The 27,235-nt window shown below is 44.1% G+C and overlaps 3 protein-coding genes across 5 annotated transcripts; 2 read left to right on the forward strand and 1 right to left on the reverse strand.

Annotated features, from left to right (window-relative positions):
* Positions 1 to 1,804: 1,804 nt before the first annotated feature.
* Positions 1,805 to 23,330, forward strand: LOC128873149 (centrosomal protein of 164 kDa). 3 transcript variants are annotated; one of them, XM_054116494.1, is made up of 11 exons: positions 1,805 to 2,145; positions 5,697 to 5,945; positions 12,374 to 13,120; positions 13,388 to 14,220; positions 14,297 to 14,716; positions 15,904 to 16,229; positions 16,949 to 17,379; positions 17,852 to 18,024; positions 18,237 to 18,468; positions 19,070 to 19,264; positions 19,964 to 23,330. In XM_054116494.1, exons 1-11 carry the CDS (start codon positions 2,067 to 2,069, stop codon positions 20,209 to 20,211), a joined length of 3,933 nt encoding a protein of 1,310 aa, XP_053972469.1. In that variant the 5' UTR covers positions 1,805 to 2,066; the 3' UTR covers positions 20,212 to 23,330. The 3 variants fall into 3 exon arrangements, 1 of the variants encoding a protein (XP_053972469.1); XR_008456341.1 differs by having other exon boundaries at positions 1,806 to 2,145; positions 19,090 to 19,264; positions 19,964 to 20,104; XR_008456342.1 differs by lacking the exons at positions 19,070 to 19,264; positions 19,964 to 23,330 and having other exon boundaries at positions 1,807 to 2,145; positions 17,852 to 18,142; positions 18,237 to 18,363.
* LOC128873150 (uncharacterized) lies at positions 21,571 to 24,856 on the reverse strand. The gene is made up of 4 exons (XM_054116495.1): positions 24,347 to 24,856; positions 24,026 to 24,279; positions 23,841 to 23,960; positions 21,571 to 23,740 (listed from the first exon to the last, which is right to left on the reverse strand). Exons 1-4 carry the CDS (start codon positions 24,492 to 24,494, stop codon positions 23,480 to 23,482), a joined length of 783 nt encoding a protein of 260 aa, XP_053972470.1. The 5' UTR covers positions 24,495 to 24,856; the 3' UTR covers positions 21,571 to 23,479.
* On the forward strand, positions 24,770 to 26,267 carry LOC128873479 (uncharacterized). The gene is made up of 4 exons (XM_054117085.1): positions 24,770 to 24,780; positions 24,987 to 25,153; positions 25,252 to 25,535; positions 25,861 to 26,267. Exons 1-4 carry the CDS (start codon positions 24,770 to 24,772, stop codon positions 25,996 to 25,998), a joined length of 600 nt encoding a protein of 199 aa, XP_053973060.1. The 3' UTR covers positions 25,999 to 26,267.
* The last annotated feature ends 968 nt before the right edge of the window (positions 26,268 to 27,235 follow it).

The following is a 27,235-nucleotide window of genomic DNA, read 5'->3' on the forward strand; positions in this document are numbered from 1 at the left end:
TTCTCACGTTGAAAGTAGAAAGCGCACCGTGGGAACGAAAACTAATTTACAATGCGTCCCGCAATTCCGGCGCATACTGCATAAATCTAAATAATTAAACGTTTAAAGCGCGGAAATATGACATTTTATTGAATGAAAGTGATTACTAGTCGCTGGAATTCAGCGAGTTTGTGCATTTAGCGATAAAATACTTTATCAGGGGGTTGTTAGTAGCATATTGCAAACGAGGTTAACTTTAGGGGTGGTTACGCACACATTGGCGCCATCTGTATCATCGATGGCTAAACGAGATGATCTTTTTTTATTAATTCCAATATTAGCAATCATATAATACCAGCTTCTAACCTCAAGAAGTCGACTCTGTGAACACATTTTCACTAGGTTCCGAAATTTGTTAGAATTGTCTAACGTCAGGAAACAGGGGAAACTTCCTTACCCGTTGGTAAAAATAACCCTAGACTGTCGATACGAAAGAAACCTATAGTATCGCATAGGGATATCGCAAGCGAGGTACAGTTCCCTACATATATCGCAGACGAGCTTTGCGACGATATCGATATTACCGATACGCGATTCGAGTTTAGTTACAGTAGCGCTGCGATCTTGTCTTCCTCTTTTCGAACGATGGTTGATACATTTTCAGAGTACAGAAATTTCGAAACGGCGAGGACGTCGCAAGTGTGGACACGAAAATTTAAAAAAATTATTCTGTCACGCACAGTAGGCTTAAATAAATAAACAATCGTATGCGAGTCATTGTTGCATCGATAACTGTATGTCAAAGAATGCCGTGGACTGTCACCGTCAAGGACAGTCCGATAAATTCACGATATTCGCTATTTACTCTGACCTGAACATGTATTAATGTTATATGCTCGTCAATTATTTAAATGCAGTATCTACACCGAAATATATCGGGTGTATCATAGCGAAACGACGTTTTCTTTTACAATACATATCTACGTGCACAATACACCACTTATTTCAGAATAGAATAATAATGTCTTAATTGCTCTCAGTGCAGAGAGATGCAAACAAAAGCAAAGTTCGCAATTTTTGTCCGTTATTCGAGATAAAAGAATGGTTTTGCAATTAAAATAATAATTCACCCAGTATAGTATCGCGGACTTTGGATCACTTCTTTCGACCAGCGCCGCATTCTTTTGAGCAGGACGTGAATCATCGACGATGACGACATCAAACATAGATATGCGAAGATTTTGTATATGCAAGACCATACAGCCGTTTCTTAAACTGCCGATGACTTCGTTAAAAATCATCCTTTTTTACCGTGGTTTTGTTTATTTTCTACAAAAACGATCAAACTTTCCGGTGCTCTCCGTCAGAATTAAAACATCCTTCGCTTACGCAAGCCAGCACTTGTTAAACATCAAGAAACTCGTACAATTAACCAGCCCCCTTTTCAACACCAATTTTACCCTCTTGGGCGACTCACATAAAATCAACTAAAGAGGTCAACAGCTAAGCGACCCAGTCTTCAATTAACCTCCTACCAGCTTCCACTAAACTCCAGGAAAGTGTCTCACGACCGCGAAATTCAACGTGTTCCCAGCGGTTTACGAAGTATCCCGTAAATTTCCTGGTGAATTTTCTGGGTCAGCGTAACAACAAAAAATGACCGGAAGGGAACGTCGAAGAAAGCTCGGTCGGTTCCTCCGGCGATTGCGTATTTCCCGCCGGGCGGCAACGAGGCCGGCCGCGGCGGGGCTTTCGATTAATCGATAGGACAGTTGCCGGCGGCTTCGTCGCTGGTTTCCTTATCAATGGCCTAGTTCGAGGTCGGGCTACCGGGGGCGCTGCACGCGTCGCGACGCCTGGTCTCTCCTAGTTCCGCCGCTCGCGTTCAAGTCGAATTTCAACATTGACCGTCGACGGACGGGCCTCGTCGCCGGGGCGAAACTCTCTCGCGTGCACGCGTCGTCGGTGACGGAAAATGACGGGCACAGGCCCGCGCGATTCTCCCGTGTGCTGGCGCGTCCTCGTGACACCCGTTACGTGAAGGTCCTGCGGCCAGGACACGGCTGTCCGACCTCGCCCGCGCTAGCATGAGCATTTCTCAGGACAGCGCTGCTACCATCGTCTGCAGGGAGGTCTTCGACGAGACGTCGCATCCCTCCAACGAAGGTACGTGGACAGAACCCGTTAGTTGTTCGATTCCAGGCCGCCGCGAAACCCTTCGTCCAACCCCCCTCCTCTCGATCGATGCAGCACGGGGAGGTTTTCTTCGCTTGGCACCGACTGTCAATTGGAGACGGCCAACGTTCACCTCGATGACAGATCGAGCCTTTTAGAAGCCACGCATGACAGATTCGAAGTAACCAAGAATAGTCTTTAGCTAAATTTTTCTATTAATTTTAAGAGTGTAGATAGTTGGTTTCCGAGAGGCTCGAGTGACCTTTACTCCTTGTCCAACGTCACTTACGATTCCGTTTCTCTACTAAAGTTATAATCTATATACAATTCTCCTACCGCGAGCAACGAACCGACGATTGTTTATTTTCCATTTCCCTGTCATCTTCTGATGTCCTTCTTCACCCTTCGAGCAAACGCTATTACCATAAAGTCATCCTACCCCTGTGAAACGCGAATCTACCACTGCCACAGGCTAAGACGTGACGTAGGCGTCGAAATTCCTCGAAGGGTTAATTCTCGGGAGCTATCGGTGATTCCTGAGGTCGTGGCCTTGACCATCCGTAGTCACTCGCTTCCGTTTGGTGTGCTCCTCGGTGGCTGAGCACGGATCACGGACCAGCTTAATCGATGATCATTCGGTGATACGTCACCAGCCGCCGTGCTGGCTGTCCAACGCATACGGTGACAGTGGAGATCAGCGTAGCGATCCCAGGCTGACGTAATTTCAGGAAAGAGTTTCCTGAACGTCACACTGGGACGTATTCGGTTGCGCAACGCAACTGACGCCAAAGTGCATGCACCTGGAAGAGTTGGTAATGGCGCGGGCAGGCACCCTACGATAAGACGTTCCTTCTCGATGACCGAGTCCTAGGAACACATCTGCATTATGTTTCGAATAACGATAAGTACACAACTATGTATCCAGTAGATGAACAGAACGAGTCGAATGAAGTTTGTTTGGCAATACGAGCAGTCGTATCGATTGTAGGCTTTAATGATGGCCGAGATAAGGAGAAGGGTGTACTTAAATAAGAGTTAAAAGTCACTTTTCCGCGAAATTAATTTTTCAACCGTGGTAGAGAGATCACTAGGTTTCATTTCAGATAAATCTATTTTACCAAATAAGTTTGTTCGTTTCGCGATGTCGAGAAAAATGTGACAGTTCAGAAAAATGACTACAACCTCAGCCAAGTTCATTCCGATCTGTGAATGGCGATTGGATGGTCACGTAGGAAGTGTCAGGACACAGAAAGTTATAAATAAAGCGACAGAGGGTTGAACGGTTTCGGTGGTGAGTTTCCTTGTTTATTTACACCGTGCTCGGTCGGGAGCAGTGAGCTCGTAGCCTAGCGCGCCGAGGAAAATCAATAGGATCCGCAGTGCGGCGAAAGTTTTGTCATAAGCCCCGAGAACCCACCCCCGTGGCGGCATGTCAGCGTTGAGATTCCGCAGACGGAATCTGTCACGTGATAAATCGAGAGTGGACTATGATCCTGCGTGACCATCCATCGCAAAAGTCTATCGCGTGTCCCAAAAATCTTGAATCGCGACACTTTGACTGGCTGCTAAATTTTCTCCACCGAGGGGAAAGACAGATGTTGTGGCGGGTAACCCCCGTACGCCGAGCCACCTGTCAAAGACTTCCATGATGGAATTTTAAATCGCCCCTGCTTTCAGCGCTGTCGACGCGACCGTTGTCTCCTCAAAGAATCCATGAAGCATTCAGCTCTCTCCTCCGTGACTCCAGGCGACTGTTTACTTTGTCGTTAATCGTACCGTTAAAGCGGTTTCCCCGTGTCTTTGGTGGAGACAGTCGATTTTTTAGTTTTCTTAAGGTTTAGGCCTCGAAAGGACGCATTTAAGATAGTAAGTCGACGTTCAAAGAATCAACGTAGAAAGTACGAGATCGGGATGTAAAGAAGTCTTACTGTAAAAATAATTAAATATCTCAATTTTTGTTAATTTTCCTGTTACAAGAAATTATAAGTATTGCCCATTTTTCGACTGGAGACGAAGAAACTAAATTCGAACGCCCGTTTAAACCGAACTCTCCACCTTACGCGTTATTCCAGTCGTTTCCGTGCGAAGAAACTTTGAGAACGATATCTCGAAGATGATCGTGACGGACGTGTTCCCAGGCAATGGGAGCTCTTGTCGCGGTTAATCGGAAAATACGCGTATCGTTAAACCGCGTTCCTAGCTTCGGTGGCTAATGAATTATTTCTAACGAGTACGTGGAACGTCGACGATTGACGTGACGTAGACTTGTCGGAGCTCGTTAATCATTTTTGGTCGTGGTTGATTAAACGGAACGGCGAGATCGATGTCGCGATAAATTGCTGACTCTCGTTACCTTTTCGAGCACCTAATTTTCGGACCTTTGTCCGCGAAGTACGCCCTAGCGGTTGGGGTAATGAAAAATTAATTAAGCATGCACGAAAGCCGATAAACTTCGCGACGAGTTACCGCTTCGATGCCTGCTCGTTTCCAACGTTTGATCATAGTCTCCCACTATTTAAGATTTACTTAAAAATAATTCTCACTCGAGTTAGATCGATTCCACGAGCGAACAGGAAAACTACAGTGCTGCGTCAGTGGTTTCCCGTTTTTGCTAATGAAAGAACACGTCATTTGCCGTTGCATCCATTAACGTGACGAAGCACGCGAATAAATTTCCCATTTACTCGGAGTCAGAAAATTAATTTCGATTTTCTTCGCGGCACCGTGACGCGTTTCCTGTTACTCGGTACAATGCTAGCTGCCCGTAAAGACATCTAGTCGTCCCTCGTTCTTCCGGAACGACAGTTCCGCGTTGCCACGTGTACGCTCCACCTGGCCTATAATCGATAGACATCGTTACACACCGCACACACGACCGAGCTGGGAACCTTGAAATCACTTGTTTCAAGAGTTTATTAATATCGTCTCGCGTTACTCATCGACGGGTGTATTTATACCGTGGAATCATTTAAAAATGCCACCCCGATCCGCAAAACGAAGACGAAACGAGGCCCGCGCGCTGATTAAGAATAATTCCAAGAAGCGTCGGGAATTCTTTTGTTCGGAATAATTCAAGCGAATTCTTGATGGAAATAATCATCAGGGAATACCATAGTTGGTCGAATTCTATCCCGAAACTACTCCGAATCACTCCCATAAAATTCTACACCAATAGAAAATTACCACTCTTCCCAAAACCAGAGCGCAAGATTATTTCATTCGAAGCAACCGTTCCGCTCCAAATCATGATTATTTAACAAGTGTTATCGATTACCCTCGGATGTGGATCTTAATTGCAAAGTGGAAACCTTTTGAAGTAAAAGTAAGGACTTGTGCCTACTCTAACCTTTCCTGATGACAATTTCTTTGTTCGTCGTTGAACCCTTGACCTCGTTTCGCAGCTTCGTGAAAGCGTCGCGCACGCATCCGAAGCGAACGGTGTGTGTTCCAGGGAAATTAATTCCCCGCCTAGTCCCATGAACACCTCCGTGATAGATCCGATTTCCAATTAGCTAATGGAGTGCACGCGTGCTTTTTTCCAGAGGTGCTCGACTACGCCAGGCGGTTGGGAATCGACCCTGATGCGGAACCGCACCTCCTGGACTTGGCCCGCGAGGGCCTCATGGCGGCGTTGCCCAAGGGCTGGCTGCCGTGTTTCCACGAGACCAGCGGCTCCTGGTATTATTACCAGGCTTCCACCAAAACCACCACCTGGGAACATCCCCTGGATGCCGTGTACAAGGAGCTGGTCGAGCAGGCCAGGGCTGGCAACGCCAGACAAATGAGCGTCGGTACGGATTGCCTCGTGATTACGGCTGAATGGAAAATATAGGATTAACCCTTTGCGCTTGGTTCGCATGATGCGCCACGCGCTAGATAGGGAATTGCGATAGAAACTACGATGATGGATTGACATTTTTCTTTCGTTTGATTGCTGTGTAGCGAACGGATGGACCGTGAGTTTATTCTCGTCGTGACGTGCGTGTACAGCGACTCACGAAATTGATCAGTTAGACTTTCCCCCGTCAGCAATTTTTTTTTCGACCAGTGTCACTCGTGTTCCAGTGACAGAGGTGTAGTTTAGAGGGGGTCGCGTCATTCTAGTACAGTGGTTCTTAACCTTGTCGAGCTCGTGGGTACGAAACCAGATCTAAATTACATGGGTTAAAGGGGGAGTGACTTGGTGGTGGTCTCGAGGATTAGATTGACGCTTGTTCTAGGCGAGATTTTCTCTGCTACTAAATTCTAGTAATAGTTTCGAAAGGTATCAAATTCAAAATTTATTCGTCTTCACAGTGGTTAAGAATCACTGCTGTAATAAGAGTGACGTTCTTATTTACTCTCATTTACGAGTGATACGAGTATGTACTTCTGATGCTTTCTTCGATAACCTACTCGTGTTTACATCGTCGATATCCGATTTAGAATCATGTGATATAATTCTATTTATACGCTATCTTCTCGAAACGAATTCCTCCTCGTTATCACTTTGCAATCTTCGCAAACACTGATACAAAGTTCTTGTCGAGTGCTATCGGTAACCAAAATGTGTGAAACATAACGGAGAAGCATGAGCTACCATTTTTACTACACGGTTCACTGGTTAATTGCACAGTAGATTAGTCGTTATAGTCGTCCGTTGATAGATTGAGTAGGTAGGAGAGATAAAAAATAGATAAGAATTGTTCTAATGCTCGTCCGACTGTTTCGAAGTGCGTGCTATCCTGTCATGCGATGATCGAATAAGCATAGTAGGATTTTTTAAGAGCACAACGTGACAGTCACGTGGTAAGGAGGATAATCACGGTGCGAAATATGTTTTATCGAATGACCACGATAACTGTTTATATTAATCAGCCTGTCACCCTGTATATCCTCCTTAGTCGAGAGTTTGTGATATTTTAGAAACTGATAGAAGAAACATTTATTCAGGGAAATAGTTAGGCTATATCTACACGTATGCATGTGGTCCAAATATAAGTCATAGATAGAAATATTTAAATGTTTTGTATACTTGTCTCTTGCATAGGTAACAAACTTTACTCTTATAGGAATTTCTATAAAATTCTTGCTAAGCAGATCTCATTTCATTTTTGCGATTCCTTGTCCAACGGTATGCATGAATTATGGTAGGTACACTGAAATCGACTGCATATTTTTTAATGGCCAGCAATTACTCGTAGGTTGCGATGAATGTCAAGGGAATAATTTTAATGGCGCTTCTATGACGACAGAGTATGTATACAAATGAATGCACCGACGATGCAGCGAATTCTGCTTCGGGACGAACAACTCGCGTGGGAATTTGATCAATTTTGTGAGTCATTGTAAGAGAGAATACCGTGATAAAGACTGACTTTGCCCTAGATAGGTTTTAAATATAGTAAATAGATCGAAAGCAGTGTAACACGTGTTTCGAGTATTTTCTTATCTTGGCGCAGCAGGCTATTTATTAGCAGTCGCATTTCCGCGTGTTGTACATGCATGTAAAGAATATTGTATGTAAATAAAGCACAAACATGTGAATTCTCGAATCGTAATGGCATGATTATTATTTTGTTCGTTTTTTCTTGGTTTTCGTGCAAAGGGTTAAGACTCGCAAATATTTTCTTGACGCCTTATCGTTTGCAACAGTTGAACATTTTTATCGATTTCTGCATCAGAATCGAACCGAGTTAGGTTTCAACGTGCAACGCCCGACATCTCGTCGTCGTGCTTTCACTCGATAACAATTTAGACCAACATTCGTTTTCGTCCACGTGATTTCTCGACACAGGTGTTTGTAAATAAGATAAGATAATCGTAATCTTGTCAATCAGCCGCAAATGCTTCCCTCGATTCTTATCTCGACGAAATGTACGTCGAGTAGAAAAACAAGTGTCGATGAAACCATTGGTTATCATTCAGAACAATGTTACAGTCCGGTGCAAGCATCTCTGTAACTGTTTTCATTGTATGTTTCAACTAAGCAGAATTTATCGACGCTATTCGTTAACTTTCAGCATTTCACTGAGGAGAAACCAAACATCAGCTCGAAGCATTTAATCGACGAGCACATGCTTGTACCAGATTACGCTGATGCGCATTGTTCCATTGGACCTAGATCCTACAAATGATAAACTTCGGAATTTCACGAATTATTATTCCAAGCGTCGTTAAAGAAAACACCTGTTTACTAACGCTAGCTCCATTGCCAAAAATTTCGACGATCGTCGTCAGCGTTGCATCGTTTTACGCTAATGTCTCGTCTGGTTAGCGCGTTCACGCTTCGATCCACCGACTCCAAGGACTCCCTTGGCAATCGAATCACGGCCTGGCTTTTCGTCAACGATGAATTATATTTTTAGGTCGTTCGGCGAAACTCTGGCCGCTGTCTTCCAATTTCACCTGCGTTCGCGCGTCGCACGACTTCCACGTTTCTTTTAATTGATAGAAGAAATTCTTCTGCGTATGTTCGTTCGTACGAAGAAAGCTATAAAACCTCGCAGCATCTTTGCATGAAATTCAAAGTAGAAGAATCTATGCTATAAACATGGTTCCAACGTTGTTTCTCAAAATTATGTTGAAGTCGAGAAGCTCCGAGATGGAAGTTTCGATTCGTTTTGAAAAAGGAGATAAGGTTTCTTGTTTACTGGGTCGTTTCCCCTTCTCCCTCGGTTTCTTTGATACTTTCAGTCGCGGAATCGACCGTACATCGTTGGAGCTCGCGCACTCGCAGCGACCGATTCCGTATCGGTTACGTAAAGTGGAAATATTCTTTCGCGCTTGACCTTGGAGCATCGAGTTCGTGCAATTACAGCACGCTTCGTTTTCTTTTCCAATGACCGCAGACCGCCGACAACGAGACGGCCTCCACTTATTGGCTCGGTTTTTTTTTTTTACGTAACGACACGTAATGTCACGCGAACCGCTGCATTCAGGTTTTCCGCAACCTTTCGATCCGCTCGCGTGCCTGCGAATTGACAAGGGTCATTTCCACCGGAAAATTAGAACTCAATGAATGCAACTTCCTGGATTTTTCTGAAATTAAAATACGTCGAAGACCATTGCGATACTTGAATGTAACTTTAAAGGATTTTCAAATATTTTAATAATTGACGAACTAGAAACCGAATGAAATGATATCTATTTGAAAAGAATGATCTTTGACAATTTTTAGTAGGTTCTGGTCATAGTATGTTGCTTGAAATTGTGTCTGCTTTCACGTGAAACGATCCATGAAGAATATCGAAAGCGGCCGTATTGTTATTTACGCGAACGTGCACCGATTACGATAATGTCAACCTTATCTCGCGCGGGAGACGCTTTTGCCTAACAAATACGATGAACTTTGAAAAATACCATCCCAATTTAATTCTGAGATAATTTTGTTGAAGTGATCGATTGTTTCTAAAAACAAATCAAAATGAACAAGATCAATCTGGTTGTAATCACCAATAAGCACCAATGTAAGCATCAATAAAGCGATGCATAGCATTGCAATAAATTTCATTGTACCAATTGTTCCGCAGAACTATATTGGTCAAACTTTGGGAACTCTACTCGCCTTGAACGCGAAATAAATTTTCTCTTTGATATGTGGAGCACTTTTAGACACCTCATTCAAATTCTGCTGCGCATTTCCATAACCATTGTTATCGCATTGTAACGTTCCTCTCAATTGCTGGGTTTGTTCTGCGTGTTTTTTTTAAAGTGCTGTATTGTCCACTGCATATCAGTGTAATACTAGTTTACGTTTCGCAAGGTTAAATTTAATGCTAGCATTTTTTTTTCATCGTTGAGTGGCGACCTTTGCATTTCCATTAACGCTAATTTCACGAGGTTTCTCGTTACTCTTCTGTTATTAGTGCATATTTGCGCGATAAATACGACTCGGTTAATCTTCGTTTGTAGCGAGTAGTTGCAGTACCTGTGATCGTATGGACCTAAAAATAAAAGGCAAATAGTTACTCTATTTGTAGTCAAATGCATGCAAAAATAGAAGGCATATAGTTGCAGTAGTCGAATGTATCCAAATGTAAAAGGTGACAGGGTAGCGTACATGCCAAGAATCTTTATAAACTTTTTACACAGTTTTACAAAATTCTACTCTAACTTGAACTAGAACTATTTCCACTTTTTATCTGACTTCTTAATCACTTTTTTTCTGACCTCAAGTTGAGTAGAAAATCTCAAAAGTTAGGTCATTTATTTCTGAAATACCCTGAGTGACACACAGCCCCAAAGCCAACATCATGAATGTACACGCATACTAATATCGCGTAGTCACAGTGTTTATAAATACACTGGAGAAACAGTGGGTCGTAAAAGAGTATGCGTACCGATAATAGTATCGGCAAAACCGATATTTTTGTAAATCGATACGACCACGTGTCAGTATTTTCATACACTCATTCATGAATACATTCGTTAAGCAGTATGGACGTCAGACGTATATTTTCAACACAACTAAAACTTTAACGAAGTAAATATATTTGCGTAGGCTCTACTTCTATAAAGATGGAAGGGTGCTTCAATCCTCAAAGGAACATCGAGTCCCTGGCTGAACACGAGGACGCCCCGTGGCGTTCGCGCAGCTCCGTGCTTGTAGACCCCGTGCCGCATAGACGCTTTTCGCTCGACCTCTGTCCTATCGAAAGTATTGAAGAACATGCTCGTTGAACGCGTTTCGAGTGCAACGAAGTTACACACCGTCGAATTTGTCGGTCAATTTCCTCGATCGGATACACCGACGCGTGGACGGCGCTCGTCTGAGAGCCCTTGAAACACTTTCGTGCCGCTCGCCAGCGTGCGACACATTCGTTAAGGCACTCACGTGCCAGTGCACTCGCTCGTGAAAGTACGTAATAGTCGCTCGAAACGAGGATCCGTCCAATTATCGCGTCGTCGTATCGAATGCGAATCGTTGATGAAGCGACGCTCTTCGTCGGTCCAACTCCGACGTTGATGACGCGATTTAAATGAAAATGGAGCGGCGAATCAATAATCACGCGACCGCATCGGTGTTTTCTCTTGATTACGAACCACGCGGAAACGTCTCGACGACCTTTTGGCACTGAAACCGTAACGAGCTCGTGTGAAAATCGCTTTGACCAATCCTTCTCGAGCTGGGATCTGCAAATTCTCGGAACAAGGGATATACGGTAAACTTTCAGAATGAAATATGAAGGATGCAATTCTATATTCCATTTCATATTTGGCACCACACGAGAACGCGCGTAATAATAATCGAATTTTACTCGGAATTTTGGCGCTAAGTATAAGAGTCATGTGCATCGGAGAGTTATTATAAAATCAGATGAAATTCCACGATCTCGAAGATACAATGTTTCTTGGTTGTTTTTGCTAGAGTATAGTTTTTGAGGATTTCTTCGCGTAGATAAACATCGGTGGTGGTCTTCGCCAGATTTCGACGACTTTGAAACGTTTCTGTAGTCCTTTTATCTAGCAAAGAATATCTTTGGCAACTTTGCATCTCGGGAACTTCCTGTCTCCGACTAAATTTGGCTGTTCAGATACTGTTTTTAACAGACTTGCCATGTATAACAGAAATATTATTTGTACAAATTCGACGACCGTATTACTTTTTACAGATAGACAAATAACTCACGTTCTATCTGAAGATAACCGTTAAGGTCGAGAACCTGTTCTATTTATCTTTTTATAAATGGACCTAGCCTTATGAAGAGCTTATTATACGCTATAATACATCGGTATTTCATCCGGTTATTCGTACGATAGAAATCACTTTTTTTAGGAGAGGCTTTGACGAATCAACGAATCCAGGAATAACAATTTAGTTGCAGAAACGTTCGATCGTGAAAAGAATTGAAAGAGGGACTCGAGTGCTGTGGTTGTGAAAGGCGTTTCGAAAAAGAAGAAACACAGTTTTATACGCGACGTGAAGAGCTCCTCGTCGCTGATACGTACAATAATCGGTATCGCGTTTTCCCAGTCTTCTAAGCGTGTTTTCTTATCCGTTTCATTGCCGTCTCGCTCGTATCTGTAGTATAAGAAAAAAAAACGAAAAAGAGGAAAGGAGAGGAAAACAGTCGTTGACTTGCACTCGAGGGAACGTTGACACCTCTTTTCGCTCGACGGTTCGACGAGGAAAAGTTTAGCGTGCAATGCTCTGATCCCCCGAGCAAGCGTCGACGCTTCCCCTCTTTCGAATCCCCCAATCTCGATCGACAGCTACACTTTGCTTTTTCATCTCCAGAGGAGGACTCGAAAACGACAGCCAAGGATCTCGAGTCCCACGAGGAGGCGACTCTGCCCAAGGAAACATCCTCGAAGGACGCGAGCAAAGCTACCAAGGCGATTCCACCTCCCACTAGAATTCCCACCAAGTTAACTCCCTTGAAGAAACTAGACAAAGGCGAGGGCGCCAGGAGGAAGGACCACCATAGCCAGGAGAGGCAACATTTCAAGTTAGACAATCCTCTGGCGACAGACAGAGCCGCCAGAGACTACACCAACCTCAGGTTCCAAGATCCTCGTTTCTACGAGTGCCCGAAGCTGTTGGACACGGTGCCACCTGTGTCAGCCACGCCGACAACCACGCCTACGACCCCAGTGGACGAGCTCGATCTGAAAGAGGTGTTGAAGAGATCGGAATCCCTCAGTCCGCGTCACGAGAAAGACTGGGAACAGCTATCCAGCAAGTTTAGCTCCGAGGAGAACATTATCGACATCGACAAGCTCAGCGTTACCACGTTAGCCAGGTCAGAGAAGTCGGATAAGTTCGACAAGGAAAAGCATCCCAGTCAGTTTGGCCAACAAAAAGAACTCACGCTCAGCGGCGGGGGAACAATGTTTCTGAAGAGCAACAAGAGCAGAGACACCACCCCTATCCAGGAGACCGGCAAACTGGAAGATTTCAAAACCGTGGCGATTCCTGACGAGATCGTCAGCGTTGGCGGGGACAGGTTGAAATCGATCCTCAGGGAGAAACAATCGGAAGACGGTAAGAGGATTAAGGTCACTGTGCTGAGTAGGGCTTAGTTGGAATATATCTCATCGTTTTAACGAATAATTTTTCATTACTTAATTAGTCCGTAGTCCTAGCAAGCAACTTATCTGTACTTTTGCCTAAGGCCATCTTCGAAGGAATTAAATTATAGAAATGTCTAATACAAAGGTACCGAACCCTAGCACGACCACCTCGGTACTTAATAATTTTAATTATTGTATAGAAACCCCCAATTTATTAACTTTCATTACTTCCTAACAGACGACAGGCCAGCGGACGAAGAGCGCAAAAGCGTTCGGTTCGACATAGAAAAAGAAGCGGACATCAAGTTCACCTACTCGGGGTCCGAGGATGACTGGGAGTCCGAATCGGAGGAGCAAAACGTACGAATGTCCTCGACGATGTTGAGCAAAGTCGCTTCGATTCTATCCTCCCAGAGGTCGAGTTCCCAAAGCCTCGACGATGAGAACAAAGAGGACTCTGAGAGCAAGGTCGAAGAAGACACTCGGAAGAGTTCGTCGTCGGACAAGGCAGAGCCGTCGAAAAGTAACGGCAAGGTCGTTGGAAGGCGTTTCGTCGTGCAGAACGTCTCCGAAAGCGAGCATCGCACCCAAATGGCCAGAGATAGCGTGTCGAGGGAGAGCAGCTTGGACTTCGTACCGCCCAGCAAGTTCGACAAGGTGAAGAACATCGACCTGGTCTCAAAGAGCGAGACCGACTGCAGCGTCGCCAGGAGTAGCGATTCCGACGAGTTTCGGAGGAACAAGTCGAGGATGGAGAAACCTAAAAAATCGGCGATACGTTTCTCCAAGGAGAGGCAAACGGTCGACGACGACACCTCCGACTTGTCCAGGATCCAGCAAGAGCTGGAGCTTCTGAGGAGGCACAACTGCGAAACGATGAATATGAACGAAATGAAGGCGAAGCTCAGCAAAGAGCATCAGGAGGACATCGAGGTGCTGAAGAAGGAGTTCGACGACAAGCTGGAGCTGACGAGGAAGGAGTTGGAGGAGAACTTCTTGGAGCAGAAGAAACTGCTGGAGGAGAACCTGAACGACAGACTGGAAGACCTGAAACGCGAAATGGCTGAGAAGGTAGTAGTCCACGTTAGGCTTTACGTGCTCGTTGAGGTGCTTTTCGCGTTTAACTGAATCCTTGATCGTTTTCCAGGAGGAACGAGAGATTCAGAGGCTGATCGCTGAAATGGACGAGGCGAGGTTGGAGAACCTGAAGAAGGTGAAAGCCGAGCTGGAAATCTGCTACGAGAAAGAGAGGCAGGAAATCTTGGCGAACTTAAAAACGGAACTCGACGAGAGGAAGAGGGAGTTGCTGGAGCTGAGGAACCAGGAAATGGGTAAATTGGAGAACGAGCACGAGCGCGACTTGGGGGAGGAAAAGCTGGCGAAACTGAGCGAGCTGGAGCTGACCAAGCAGCACACGGAGAAGATCGAGGCCTTGAAAAAGGAACTGGAAAAGGAGTTCGACGAACTGCGTGCCGAGCTGCGGACCCAGCAGAGGGAGAAAATAACGAAAATTACGGAAGATCACGAGAAATGTTTGGCAGAGATTCTACGCGATTTTAGAATGGACGTGAGTACCTGACGATGCCTATTACTTTGAGTACCCGAGACTGCGTACGAGATTGTTGCGCAACAGTCGATTCCACGTCGAATCTGACAACATTCTGTTTGAAATAAACACAGTGGGTAGTCGTTTCTTCTTATTTTGCAGTTCTATCTACCAATGGAAGTTGGAAATATGTCGTGAATCGTTTGCTAATCTCGATCAACGAAACTTCTCGACGCCTGGAATGTTGATGGCGAATGAACAACGATTATCGTAGAGGTTTTATTGATCCAGGTTACCAGATCATTTTCAACACGTTTCCAATTCTGTTTAAAATCCTACCTCCAATTCAATGTCCACCGTTGTTTAAGGAAACTAGGTTACGTGCGCGACACGAGCGATTGGCGTTACGCAATAACTACTCGTAGTTAACTCGCACCCGAGGCGTTCTATCGCAAGCTTCCAGCCATATCGCGTCAAGCGCGATTTCTTTCAGCGAACGCAATAAAACTGCAGGCCAAGTTCCTCCGGGTGTTAATAGATTCGTCATTCGTTTTCTCGGTTTCGTTCACGATTGTGTAATGCCGTCCAGACGATCGCCTTAGCGGAATAGCTTTAAGAGAGTTACTCCTGGAATTGTTGTACTCTAAGCGATTATATTTTAAGAACAATAAATCGTCACTGCGAAACGTCACAAAATGCATCAGTACATGTATACTTCTTCCTCGACACACACGATACACGTGAGACTGCTTAGACTAGTATTTACGAGGTTCGTTACGTTGGATTGTCTCGTGGAAGAGGATCGGAGGGACCAAACGCGATCCAGGCAGAGGCTCTTGAAGGGGTTATGCCACCTTTGCGGCGAAAAAAAATCAAAATCTTATATTATTTGAAATGATAGTAACCTAAAAAATGATTTTAAAAAGGTGTTGTTATAAAATTTGCATTTATGAAATATACATGGCGCCTAGAGTGATAGTCTGTATGCAGGTGTCGATGTATGAGGGGTTGTACATACAATAGGAGGTACCATAAATAATTATTGCTTCATCCAGATCAGAAGCAACGCAATATCAGCACAAAAAATATTTTGTCAAAGCTTGGTCGGGCGTGTAGCGTTACCAAGAAAAATTCGTAAATGTATGATGTGTTTCGCCGCCGTCAAGGTTGCGTAAGCCCTGAAGGGAATTTGTCTGCTGGCATTTCAGGAGGGTCTCACGCGGCAGATGTACAAGCAGCGTTTAGAGGAGATTCGATCTGACTTCTCGAGGGACGCGGAGAAAAAGGCGCAGAAACTGGTGGAACAAACAGTCCAGCAAGAGAGCGTGGACATCGAGAAGATGAGGTCCGAGAACCGACTGCTGCAGGACAAGTATACGGCGCTGAAAGAGAAGTACAGGAAGCTGAAGGGCGAAGTTCGTCTAGTTGTCGAGAGGAGGATCAGGAGGAAGGCGGGATACACCACGGCCTCGGAGACCGAGAGGTCGACGTCCACGAGGACGAGAACCGACAGGACCGAGTCATCGGAACAAAAGTGAGTCCAGCCTCATCTTCTTGTTTCTTCGAGTTCTTATCGCCGTTTGCAATTTTGTGCAACAGACACGTTGTCTAGCTTCTTCGTCGAACCTTGAACGAGTTTCAAATTGCAAATGGTTGACACGCTGGATTGCATTCGTGTGTACTTGAACACGATCCTTTTGAACGAAGTGGAAGCATGCCTTTATTTTCGTGTTAAATGTACTAACGTTAAGTTCTTGCACACTCATTTACTTCGTCACAATCCCAAGTACCTTCACAGTCGGTGACACTCCGTAACTGAACCGAGCACGCGAATTGTGTACCATTGTGTGATCTGTGTTTCCTCGCGACCAGAGTCGGGTACTTTTCAACCCCATCGAACTAAGCAATTCAGTCCTGAAATTTTCTCAAACTCACACGTTATCGCAAACACATTATTCCTAGCTTCTTCGGAACACCTTCCATGCACTTGTGATGTCCTCAAAATTGTATCAAAATTGTGATACAATTTTTCAAAAAATATTACATAAACACATCGCGTTCCTTTCACACTTTTTTTTTATAAATCTAAAGAAACACAAACCTGAGGATGCTCCAGTGTTCGAGTAGCCTTTGAAATGAAATCGTCCCCAACGCTACTCGTAAAATCATGGAAGAGTAAACTGTGAAGGTACTCCCTCACGCTCATGCGATTCGCCTTAATGTCTGGCTATAGGCCTTAAATCGTGCTCGCAGCACCCCGGTGAGGAACACGCGCTCGAGCTCAGTGACGACGAACGCCAAGGGGCACGAGGCTCAGTCTGGGAGCGAGCAACCGGAGAGCCATCGCGAGCTAGAGGACTCGAACCCTCCGAAGGTCAGCTCGGAGTTTCAGAAGACCGCCGTCGCGGCTGTCGCGAAGACCGCAGCTCGATTCGAGTCCGACGACACGACAACCGCCAGCGAGACGAACGCCAACATGATGAAGAAGAAGAAGAATTTCAGCAAAAAGACCACCAGCGCTGCTCGGGCCAGCGCCAGCTCGAATGCTGGGAACAATAACAACAACAACCCCGAGAACCCGGTCGAGAACATCAGGAAGCAGCTGAAGAAGCTGGAAGATCTCGGTGACCAGTTGCCCAGCAACGAAACGGCCTACACATTGCGTTATCCTTTCCAAGACAAAGGTGACTGTTGAAGAGAGTCTTCAGGCAGTTTCTTAATTTATTTATTTCTCGTAGTGTTGATGTTATGAAGAGAGTACACATGTTTACTTTGTAGTTTTCGACACACTCCAACAACGTACAAGTCAAATATCTACAGCTTGAACGCTTCGATTATGCTACCGAATACTTTTCGATGCGAAACGAAAGTTTTTCTTTTTCCGATCGTTTCCTGGAACTCTGAAAAAGTGTTTCTTTTCATTTATTCCCCAGGCGTCTATAGACTTTACTTTGGCTAAACGGCTTATGCTCCTCGACACGCTCGTAAGTGCACCTACCAGATTTTTCGTTCTCGTTCCGTCAACCCGTACGCTTCTGTTCTTCTCTTCCGTTTCGTTCCTTTTCCGTTGTTTCTTTTCTCGCACGCCGCTACCACGACCAGTCCGAGCGCGAGCTCGTCGGATGACACCGAAAAGGATTCTGCTCGATTTTTTAGCACCGGCGAACGCCTCATCGGAGCTGGAGTTCTTCCGGCACCGAATTCACGTCGAGAGGGATTCCGTGAGAAGGGCTCAGGAGGCGCTCAGACACCAGGAGAACGCTTTTCAGGGACGACAGAGGGCTTGGAAGCAACGTAGCGCCAGGGCAACCCTCGAGCAATTGGTTCAGGTACGGCAGCCTTCAGCAATTTCATACTGGGTGGGTTTCAATCGATCCTGAGGGCAGGATCCTGTCGTTCAAAGGAGGATAAAAGAGGGAAAATTTGTTTTAACTCTAGGATACCTAGGTACACTTTTCCATGATTCCTTAATTCTTTAACGTATAAGATTCATTCGATTTTTTGAAAAGCAATGTTTATGGTTCCGATTGATTTCTCCTAGGAGGAACGCGAACTGTCAGACATGGAGGTGAGTTTGCACCGCACTAGGAGTCTTCTAGGTGAGAAAGTGATCCACCTGAGACACCTGGAGCAGACTCTAGAGAGAGTGGCCAGCGCCAAAAGGAACGAGAACGACGCGACTTGTACAAAGAACGATGAAATGACGCTGAGCGACCTGTCCAGCGCCAGCAGCGGTTTCAGCTCCACCGATCTGGGAACGGATACGTTCATAGGTGAGCTATGGAACCGGTAAACCCACACTCACTTAGAATCACCCGCTGTCTCATCGTTCTTTTTCGTTAATCATTCATCGCTTCCTGATTTTACTCCTTGCTAATTGATTTCTGATTCTAATGGTGAATACTGCTTCTTATTATGAAAAATCAATCATCCTAAAATGGCTACGCGAACATCGTTTAAATTCATTTGTTTAATAATAGATTTTACCTCTCTTTGATCGTGTACATGTTCTTGTCGTAAGGTGTTCCAATCTTTTATCTAGATTGAGCCCATATAATAGATCCAAACATTTTTGATAGAATGCTTGGAGGAACATCATTTAACGAGTATAAGTAATATAAAACAAAAGTCAGTCCTTCGTAGCATTCCCTATATTTTGCACAGAACAACAAGAACACGTGTGTTTGTCGAAAAGGACTAAAATCAAAATGTATCGATTTAAACAATGCTCGTATAGGTATTCTATGCAGATTGAATTTCTAAGTTTATTATCGCAGCTTTCGTCGAAATGGCTGCGAAAGACGGTCGTTCGCCTTAGTTTCCTTTCACTCGAGTATTTATTTTCGGTTTTGTGTCATGATCCCCCGTATTCAGACAAACCGGATCACTACCAGGAGTCGACGGAAATCATCGCAAGCCTGGAAAATCTAAACTCGGAAATACGTGAAATTTGGGGCGTACTGAATAAACGGCAGGACAATAACGTGCCGCCTCCGCCGACTTTGATGTACTCCTATCTGCGATGGCTACGTTTACACCATCTATCTGCGCAGCCGCACAACGTGCAAGGTCGGTGCAAATCGGTTTTGCGAATCTTCCAGGTCCCATCCACACCTGAGCACATCTATAATAACATTACGTGCAATCTGAAACAAACGATTCATTCGCGTTTCGATTAAATCGCGTACTACGAGTCGTCTTCGTATAAAAATTTAGAAAGCACGTCGAAACACAAACGAATCGTTTGTTCAAGACCTTAATTCTTTAATCGTCTTCCTTTCATCCGTACGTGCAAGCTTCTTCCTCGATATTATTTAAAATACTATTTCAAACAACATTTTATCATACTTTACGATTATTTCATTTTCGAATCACACCTGCGTTATCTTATTTCATGAAATAAATTTCATAATAGTATTTCTATGTTTAAAATAATGAAATGCCCTTGGAAGATCATACACGTTCCACAAGTGGAAATTAGCATAGACAGTATGCTTCATTGATATTTTACATATCCATAGATCACGATACGTATTTATAGTTTCAAATACTCGACGTATTGATCTACGAGGTAACGATTTATGTAAATCGCAAATGTACAGGATACCCAACAGGTTTCCATGCAAATTTTGTTAGTAAAACGAAAATGTCACATACGTCGTTAGGATTCATTAACGGATCGTTCGAAACCGAATAAATTGTTAGATAGACAAACAGTGTCCGATCCATCGTTCTATCTAAACTTAACGTTGTTCGTCTTTCTTTCAGGGACATTTGGTACTCCGAATATCCAGTCGAACATCCTGTCCCAGTTGACAGCCGCGCAACCACCGACGACCACCACGCAGAACATCATCGCCCAGTACGGACCCAATAGTGGTTTCACGACCAGCGTTGGAACCGTCGAAAAGACCTCCTCGAATCTGATGGAGAGAACGTGGAATCTTAGAGACTGGCTGCGACAGGCTCGCGTCGAGAACACCGACCTGATCAATCCAGGCCAAGCGACCCTCTGAAGAGCAATCCGTTGTCTATCGAAAAATTCGTTTCCAAATATCATTCAACCAAACGATCCCTCCCCAACTGGTATCGCATCGTTGAAGACTCTGCTTGCGAAGAAATCTGACGACTCGTTCCATTAACGATTCGAAGCAATGCGTTTTGTACGAGACTAGTAGAATATTCGTCATGGTTTCATTCTGTAGATTTGTAGTTACACGTTAGCTCGTTACTTTATTAGTTTTCCTAGGATCGATTGATCGCATTAGAAGACAGAGACGAGCAAAGTTCGACTCGGATGATCGATAAATGGAATCAAAAGTGATTTATTGATAGAGTTCAACGGATTCTATCGTCAATTTTGCTCGTTTCTGTAAGAAGTATCATTTGGAAGCGAGTTTTCCGACGTTCGTCGTTAGAATAAGTCTGGAAGCGCGCACCCGCTCCCAAAGAGTCCGCTGCGCCGGTCTCAAACTTCGTCTCCGTTTGTTCCTAACGAGTTCAGTTCGTCTCTTTGCTGAATCATCAACCAAGACTGCAACGCGCGCAGAGTCGACGTCTCGTTTCCCGATTTACGAACAAGTATGGGCGTCGAGGCGCGACGACTGCGACGCGCACAGGCGTTCCTTGAATCTTTCACTGGAAGAGCAACCTCCTCGACGATGAAACGTTCGGCCGTTCCACGCCTAATCGAAACTCAGAATTCTTACCAAATATAGAGAGATTTTAAGTCATGATTTTAGGATTTATTCACAAAATAGATGTTCGCGAACCTTGTCGTTTTATACTTTTTAAACAAATTGGAAACTTGCAATGGAAACGATTATCCCGAATAGGGTGATCTAATCGACATGGAACGAATCCAGGGACGTTTCTCGTGATTAACTTCGCCCTCGAATTTCCAGAGTTGTACCGGACAGCAACTCCTCGTTTTGTGATTTCGTAGTCAACCTAACTGGTTGACGTCGAGAAGTACGAGGCTTAAGGAAAATGGCAAAGTATGTAAATTGACGAGGGAACGCGTATTCCGCGCGAAAACGCAAGGAACTTTCGGGCGCGACAGAGTTCTCCTGTAAATAACGAATTTTCTCGATGTCCGTAAGCGACCCGGTACGGTTCGCTGGTTCCTTTCCCCGACGGTCTGTTGATCCTTTATATATATTTTCGAGATCGATTTTTCCGCGAGTGTAACGAGAATGTAATTGTACGTATCTCTATATTCTATACACTTACCGATAATATACATTTACCAGATACTCGGAGTCATTTCGCGTGAAGGTGAATCACGTTTGAGGCAGGGGATCTACGACGTAAACCGATAGCGCGATCTTCGAGGTTCGAGAAGTGGACGACACGCATTTCTCACGACTTGACAGAACGCATGTGATAATCTGAATCAAACTTATTAAATAGAGTGTCTTAGCTTTTGTATACTCATCGTCGCGAGCCATTGAACGCGTTTTACAATCGCATAGAACGACGGAGGTCACGGGATGATTTCTCGGCCACTTGATCGGGACTCGAAGCTCCTGCGCGCGTGCGATGCTCTACCAGAGATGGGGAAAATTTCGTTCGACGACAGACAACGAATGAAACCAGAGTACAGGGATTTACTCGCGACGTGCATTGATGGAAGAAAGTATAACGATATCAAAATACTTAGAATACGAATAGAAACCTTGATCAGGATGTGACTTTTCCCCATCTCTGGATCACCACGATATGATGTCTCTCGAATGCCAAAATTTCATAATTATCGACATTCTTAATCGTATTACGCGTACCACGATATTTACAGGGAAAGTAGACAGGCGGTGTATGCCAAACGCTTCTGGTTCGATCGATATTCCCCAGAGGCGACTAATTATTCCACCGTACCAATTCCAGACGATTTTAGAGGTTCAATCGATCTTCGACCCCGGTGCATTTAGCTCGCAATAATCCTGATCTCACTAGATGTATAGTATAGGGCGGTCAGGGACTCCATCCCTTGTGACTCGCGCATAATTAACTGAATTTTTGACGGGTAACTATACCCTAGAAGTTCCCCCGAAGCAACTTTTGCGATGTACCTTGTTTCCACGTAGTTGTTAAGTAAACGGTTCCTTCTTTCTTGTTACTGTCCTCTTTGATACTTCATTCGACTAAGTTCCGTTTAGCGATCGTCCTGACGTTGATCGATGTTCGGACAGGACGATAATCGTACCGTTAAAAAGTAATATGTATCAATAGAGTCGTTGGGTCGATATTTGGAATCGTAGAGTCTCTCCCCGAGACGTTCGAGCTCGCGAACGTCCTCGACAATCCCTACGAAGGTTCCAGAGTGTAGAGATTTTATATTAGTACCGTCCTTTGCGAATCGTACAAGTATCTTCCTCGTGAACGATCGTACCGCCAACGCTTGTCGTTCGACGTATCGACGTGTCACGATCGAGGCTGAGCAGAATTTTATTCGATCGATATATCGACGAATGCAATCGAACGTAGCGCATTTAATTGAAGTGTTAATTAAATAAGTTTTTATTCGTTCCAATTTTTATGGAAGCAGTAACGCGTAAGATGTCGTTTACCTTTCCCTTGTTATCAGAGTTTTTATCTAGCTAAGAATATCGCCCATTTCCGATTAGGGTGTTACGTTCGACATTCCCTCCGTTTGTTTCGTCGACTGTTCGAATGGTGCTTCGCGCATAGTGCAATAGCGAGAATCCATTTTACGACTCGATTGCGTTGTTTTGTTACGTCACTTGATATTAAGTTCCTCGCACAACGAGTTTCGCGGAACACGATGGCGAAGAAGGGTGACACATTGTTTGCGAGGTTTGTCTGACAAGGAGCGAAATAATTTTATTCGAAAAACTCGTGCAGCCATCCTGGCGATGGCGGAAGCGTGAAGCGTACGGCCAAACTTCATTCGGCGGAGTTTATTTAAATGAACGATACATACTTTGAGAGGATTTGCATCGCGATTCACTCTGCTTTTTCTTTTTTCGTTCGTCGACGCGTACGCGTACTATACGGGAGGTATTACGACGTACAAGATTCAGTAAATTAATTTTTGGAGTATGTACCTTGTATATTCTGTAATATATGTAGTATATATTTGTATGGATGCAAATATATATGCTATACAAACGAATGCTCTGCCTCTTATTTGTCACATTTCCGACAGACAAAGCAACGAAAGTAATTATGTAGATTAATTTTAACTCTCCTCAGAAGTTTCTCGAACATCGTTGACACGTACTTGACAACCTGCCAGCGAATAATGTTAAATAAACCATGGCCCTACGCAAATAAACTGCAATCAGGGTGCGTGTTTTCGCAGTGATCGCTGTTTTCCTCGAATTCGTCTCTGCTGGGCAGCCATGATGTCATTCGTCGAGATTTGCTACGAGTTTTGTTCTTCAGGAAGCTCTGGGCTGCTCTAATCACCGGCGATGTTTTGCACAGCAACAATCTGATGCAGGCAGAATCGACACCGTCCACCCTTTCGATCAACTCGCTGGGCAGATTCTCGTCGTGCGCCTGCTCGATCAACTTTTGTATCTTGAAACATCAAAAGATCTCATTATCGAATACCAAACTACTTCGATTTACTCAAATATCTTCTAATCGAATCAAGTATCTTATTTTGTCTATAACTCACTCTCTCGTTCTTGCTCTCCATGATTATGTTTGCAGGATTCCAGGACGAAGCTTCGTCCTCGTCGTCTAAATCCCTCGCGATGTTTCCCTTTGGAGGATTCAACCCGAACATCGAACTTATCTATAAACGTGCACGAAGAAAATAAATATAGTTCGTTACACATACATTTTCAAGCATGTACTCGCCATTTGCGCGAGGAATATGACACTGTTCACGGCGATCGCTGTAACTTTCTGCGAGTCGAGCCCAACCAGCCGGAAAAACGCTGACATGATGTCAGAGGGCAAGAAACTTCCTTTCTCCTTCGTGTCGCTGTCTTCTCCGAGCTTCTCTTTCTGCTTACGACCCAAACTCCTGGCTACCAAATCGGCGATGTCTTTCGCAGTCTCCAAATAATTCGTGGCGTACTCCAGGCCCACCTTAATCTTGTCCAGGACACCTGAATGATCATTATTTAAATACAAGCACGATGATACTTGAATTATTATTATTTTCCTCCGACCCACCATCGTTTTTCTCCGGCAAGGTTGCAGCACAACTCGCTACAACGTAGACGCAGATGATGCACAGAGATTTCTGCATGATGACACGACAAACTATACAGTAACACTGAAAAATCGCACTCGAGTTGCTCGTAACGGATGTTAATTGCATATTTCCACCCTGCTGAGTTCTAACGTTTCCGCTCCTGATTCACAGCGTGGTGACTGGTCGACGATCGCGACACTTCTCGCTTTGTCGACCAAGCACGAGAACCGAGATCTTGCGATTCGGGGGACAGTTGTACCCTGAATTAGTACAAAACGAACTTTTGTCCAGACAAGAAACGCTTCTTGTACTTCACCACAATCATAATTACAGTATTCACCGACGAGTTTAGCGAATCTACGTTAAGATTGTTTTTGGTGATCGGTGAAGCACTGTCGATCATGGCGACCGAGTAAGTAGCAATATACGTATTACATAAATCTAATCGGTATCCTCTTGTTTGTAAAAATTTAAAAATAACATAAACAATATGTAATACAAGCATTAGCATACAAGCATTGTAATACATGTAAAATATCAAGGAAAGGATTGCATAGTATGAAGAATCTTTCGTTTCAATGACAGGTTTACTGAACGCTTCCGACGCTTTGGTTTCAGGAACTTCAACGCGCTTGTTGCCGTTACTTCTATTTTATTGCTGTTTTCGTGTTTGGAAGCTGCATCTGGAAATCAGACATTTTTATACGCGGACGAGATTCGCGGTCTGAGCGAACTGCCGATGACCGAATTGATCCGAATAAAGTCTTCCTTCGCGGACGAGAAAGGTAGAAAAATAATGTTTCTAAGATTATTTTAGTTGATTCAACATTGAATCAATTTTGAATCAATTGTGCATCACACAAATTGCATTTATAATGCACAGATTTCATGGAGGATGACGAAGAGTCATTCGACGTGTCGAGCAGGACATTGTCCTTGTCGCTGCCAATGGCCCTTCCCTTGAAGGGGTTGAATAAAAAGCCGATGAGGCGATACGAGGAGTACTGGGAAGAGAAGGGAAAGGACACGAAGATCTCGAAGATCTTTCAGCTGGCAGTCACGGCGCTTTCGTTCCTGGCTTTCGGGGGCTATTTGCTCACTCTCGTAATAACAGCTATTCGTCGAAACTCAGGAAATACCGGCAATGGAAACGTCATAGTGCTCTCGGTGAGTCGATTGGAAAATGTGCATTCCGAATTTTCTACCAAACCTCCACGTAAACAAATGCATACTCCTACAATTCAGTAAACTCTATTTTCAAATTTCTGAGCTCGCTGTCTTTCAAAACGTCGTGATACGCAAAATTTTGACCGACAGCGATGCTTCCCCTCCACTGCGTTCAATAACAGCCGAGAAAGTAAAACAAACCCGAATCGAGACGAGCGGCGCCGCTGGGATTGCGTCCAAAATTACGTCGTTTTCTCGAAATCGCGAGAATGCCAGGATTCGAGGTAATCGGATCGTTATCGAATCCCACGCGTCTGTGTTTCAGAACTTGCAAGCTCTGCAGGCCTACAATCGTCCCAAGAGGAGCGTCCTGATCTTCGATCCAGCGGAGAACGACTTCGAGATCGAGAAACTTTATCAGGGAATGATCATGCTGTCGCGAACTTACGCGTTGTATAATTAATTATTTTGTTTAGGAATTGATGGTTGTCGATAATTAATTTCAATATTGGAATCGAATCAGACTTAGTTGATAAGATTTACCAGCACGATTGTAACGTGTTCGTGATTTAAAAACTAAAATACTTTGGTTCTAAATTCTGACCAGAGCTGAAGCGTAGCCAAATCGTCGACAATGCTCGCAGATATTATTATTACACCCCTAGGCAAAGTTTATCTTAAAAAATGATCAAATAAAGTTTGATTTCATGTCGATACTGAAATTAATTAATCCATAACGGCATGAAATAATTTTAACATAGGTCTTTTATTTCTTTACCGTACTGGAGGAACGAAGAGAATTTGTAAATCGATCAGCGCGTGATCCGAAAATGGCCGCGACAAAAAATGCCGAGTCGCGATCGTCGGACTCAATTAGAAGTTCGATTATCATGATCCAGCGGACTCTCGAAAATCCTAAAACCTAATAAAATCGAATAGAGGATCGCGGTGTGTACATATCCCGAAGAATATTCTTAGCGTGTGGGTAGAGAGGCTGCTTCAAACATGGCTGTCCAAATAAACACCTAAGTGACTGTATACTCCGAAAGTCTGCATGCAAAGATAACCATATGGCTTCCAGAGATATCATCGGCCATACGTCTCTATGCTATTATTCTACGGATATGTATAGCCTGAGTAGCATTTTTTCTCAAACTTCATCCTTATACCGCCTTTTTCGTTAACTCGTATCGTTGCTAATTCAAAGATGGACTCGCAAGTTCCACGGTGAAGCTTATTCTGCATAAACACTTTTAATGGTTACCAGAATGAAATTGTCTCTAAATAATACATTTAATGCATTACCTGCGAGGTGACGGAGTATTTTAACGTTACACGATACAATAAAATACAAAGAAACTTACAGGAAGCTTATTATTTTCGCTTTAAATCGACTAGCGCGTAGTACAACAAAAATAAACGAGAGAAACGAGTACGTAAAAAAAAGTAAGAATCGATTACATTAAAAGTTGGATTGTACTTATTTTTCGTCCACGCGATATTTGCCAAGGTTCTCGTGTATAAATTTGGACATAAATTTAACGAGTGTTTATTTGATTTCATAATGTTTTACGCGGTTGGGTACGTTTTATAATATTTACTTAATAAAAAGCTCGGGGAGTGGAATGTTTAGTACGCTCCATGGTGGCAGGCAAGCTTGGCATTAGACACATCATCCTTCAGGGACCAATCTTCTGAGA

This window comes from Hylaeus volcanicus, chromosome 3, assembly GCF_026283585.1.
Source record: "Hylaeus volcanicus isolate JK05 chromosome 3, UHH_iyHylVolc1.0_haploid, whole genome shotgun sequence".
Taxonomy (NCBI): domain Eukaryota; kingdom Metazoa; phylum Arthropoda; class Insecta; order Hymenoptera; family Colletidae; genus Hylaeus; species Hylaeus volcanicus.

Bases quoted from the DNA above. Each gene is read 5' to 3' on its own strand.
- LOC128873479 (XM_054117085.1), top strand. The intron at 25,154-25,251 runs GTAGAAAAATAA...TATAATGCACAG, and splicing joins TTCCTTCGCGGACGAGAAAG to ATTTCATGGAGGATGACGAA. The intron at 25,536-25,860 runs GTGAGTCGATTG...TCTGTGTTTCAG, and splicing joins GAAACGTCATAGTGCTCTCG to AACTTGCAAGCTCTGCAGGC.
- LOC128873149 (XM_054116494.1), top strand. From the start codon at position 2,067: ATGAGCATTTCTCAGGACAGCGCTGCTACCATCGTCTGCAGGGAGGTC. The intron at 5,946-12,373 runs GTACGGATTGCC...TTTCATCTCCAG, and splicing joins CGCCAGACAAATGAGCGTCG to AGGAGGACTCGAAAACGACA. The intron at 17,380-17,851 runs GTGACTGTTGAA...TCGATTTTTTAG, and splicing joins TTATCCTTTCCAAGACAAAG to CACCGGCGAACGCCTCATCG.
- LOC128873150 (XM_054116495.1), bottom strand. From the start codon at position 24,494: ATGCAATTAACATCCGTTACGAGCAACTCGAGTGCGATTTTTCAGTGT. The intron at 23,961-24,025 runs GCGAGTACATGC...GCACGTTTATAG, and splicing joins TCATATTCCTCGCGCAAATG to ATAAGTTCGATGTTCGGGTT. The intron at 23,741-23,840 runs GTGAGTTATAGA...TGATGTTTCAAG, and splicing joins TGGAGAGCAAGAACGAGAGA to ATACAAAAGTTGATCGAGCA.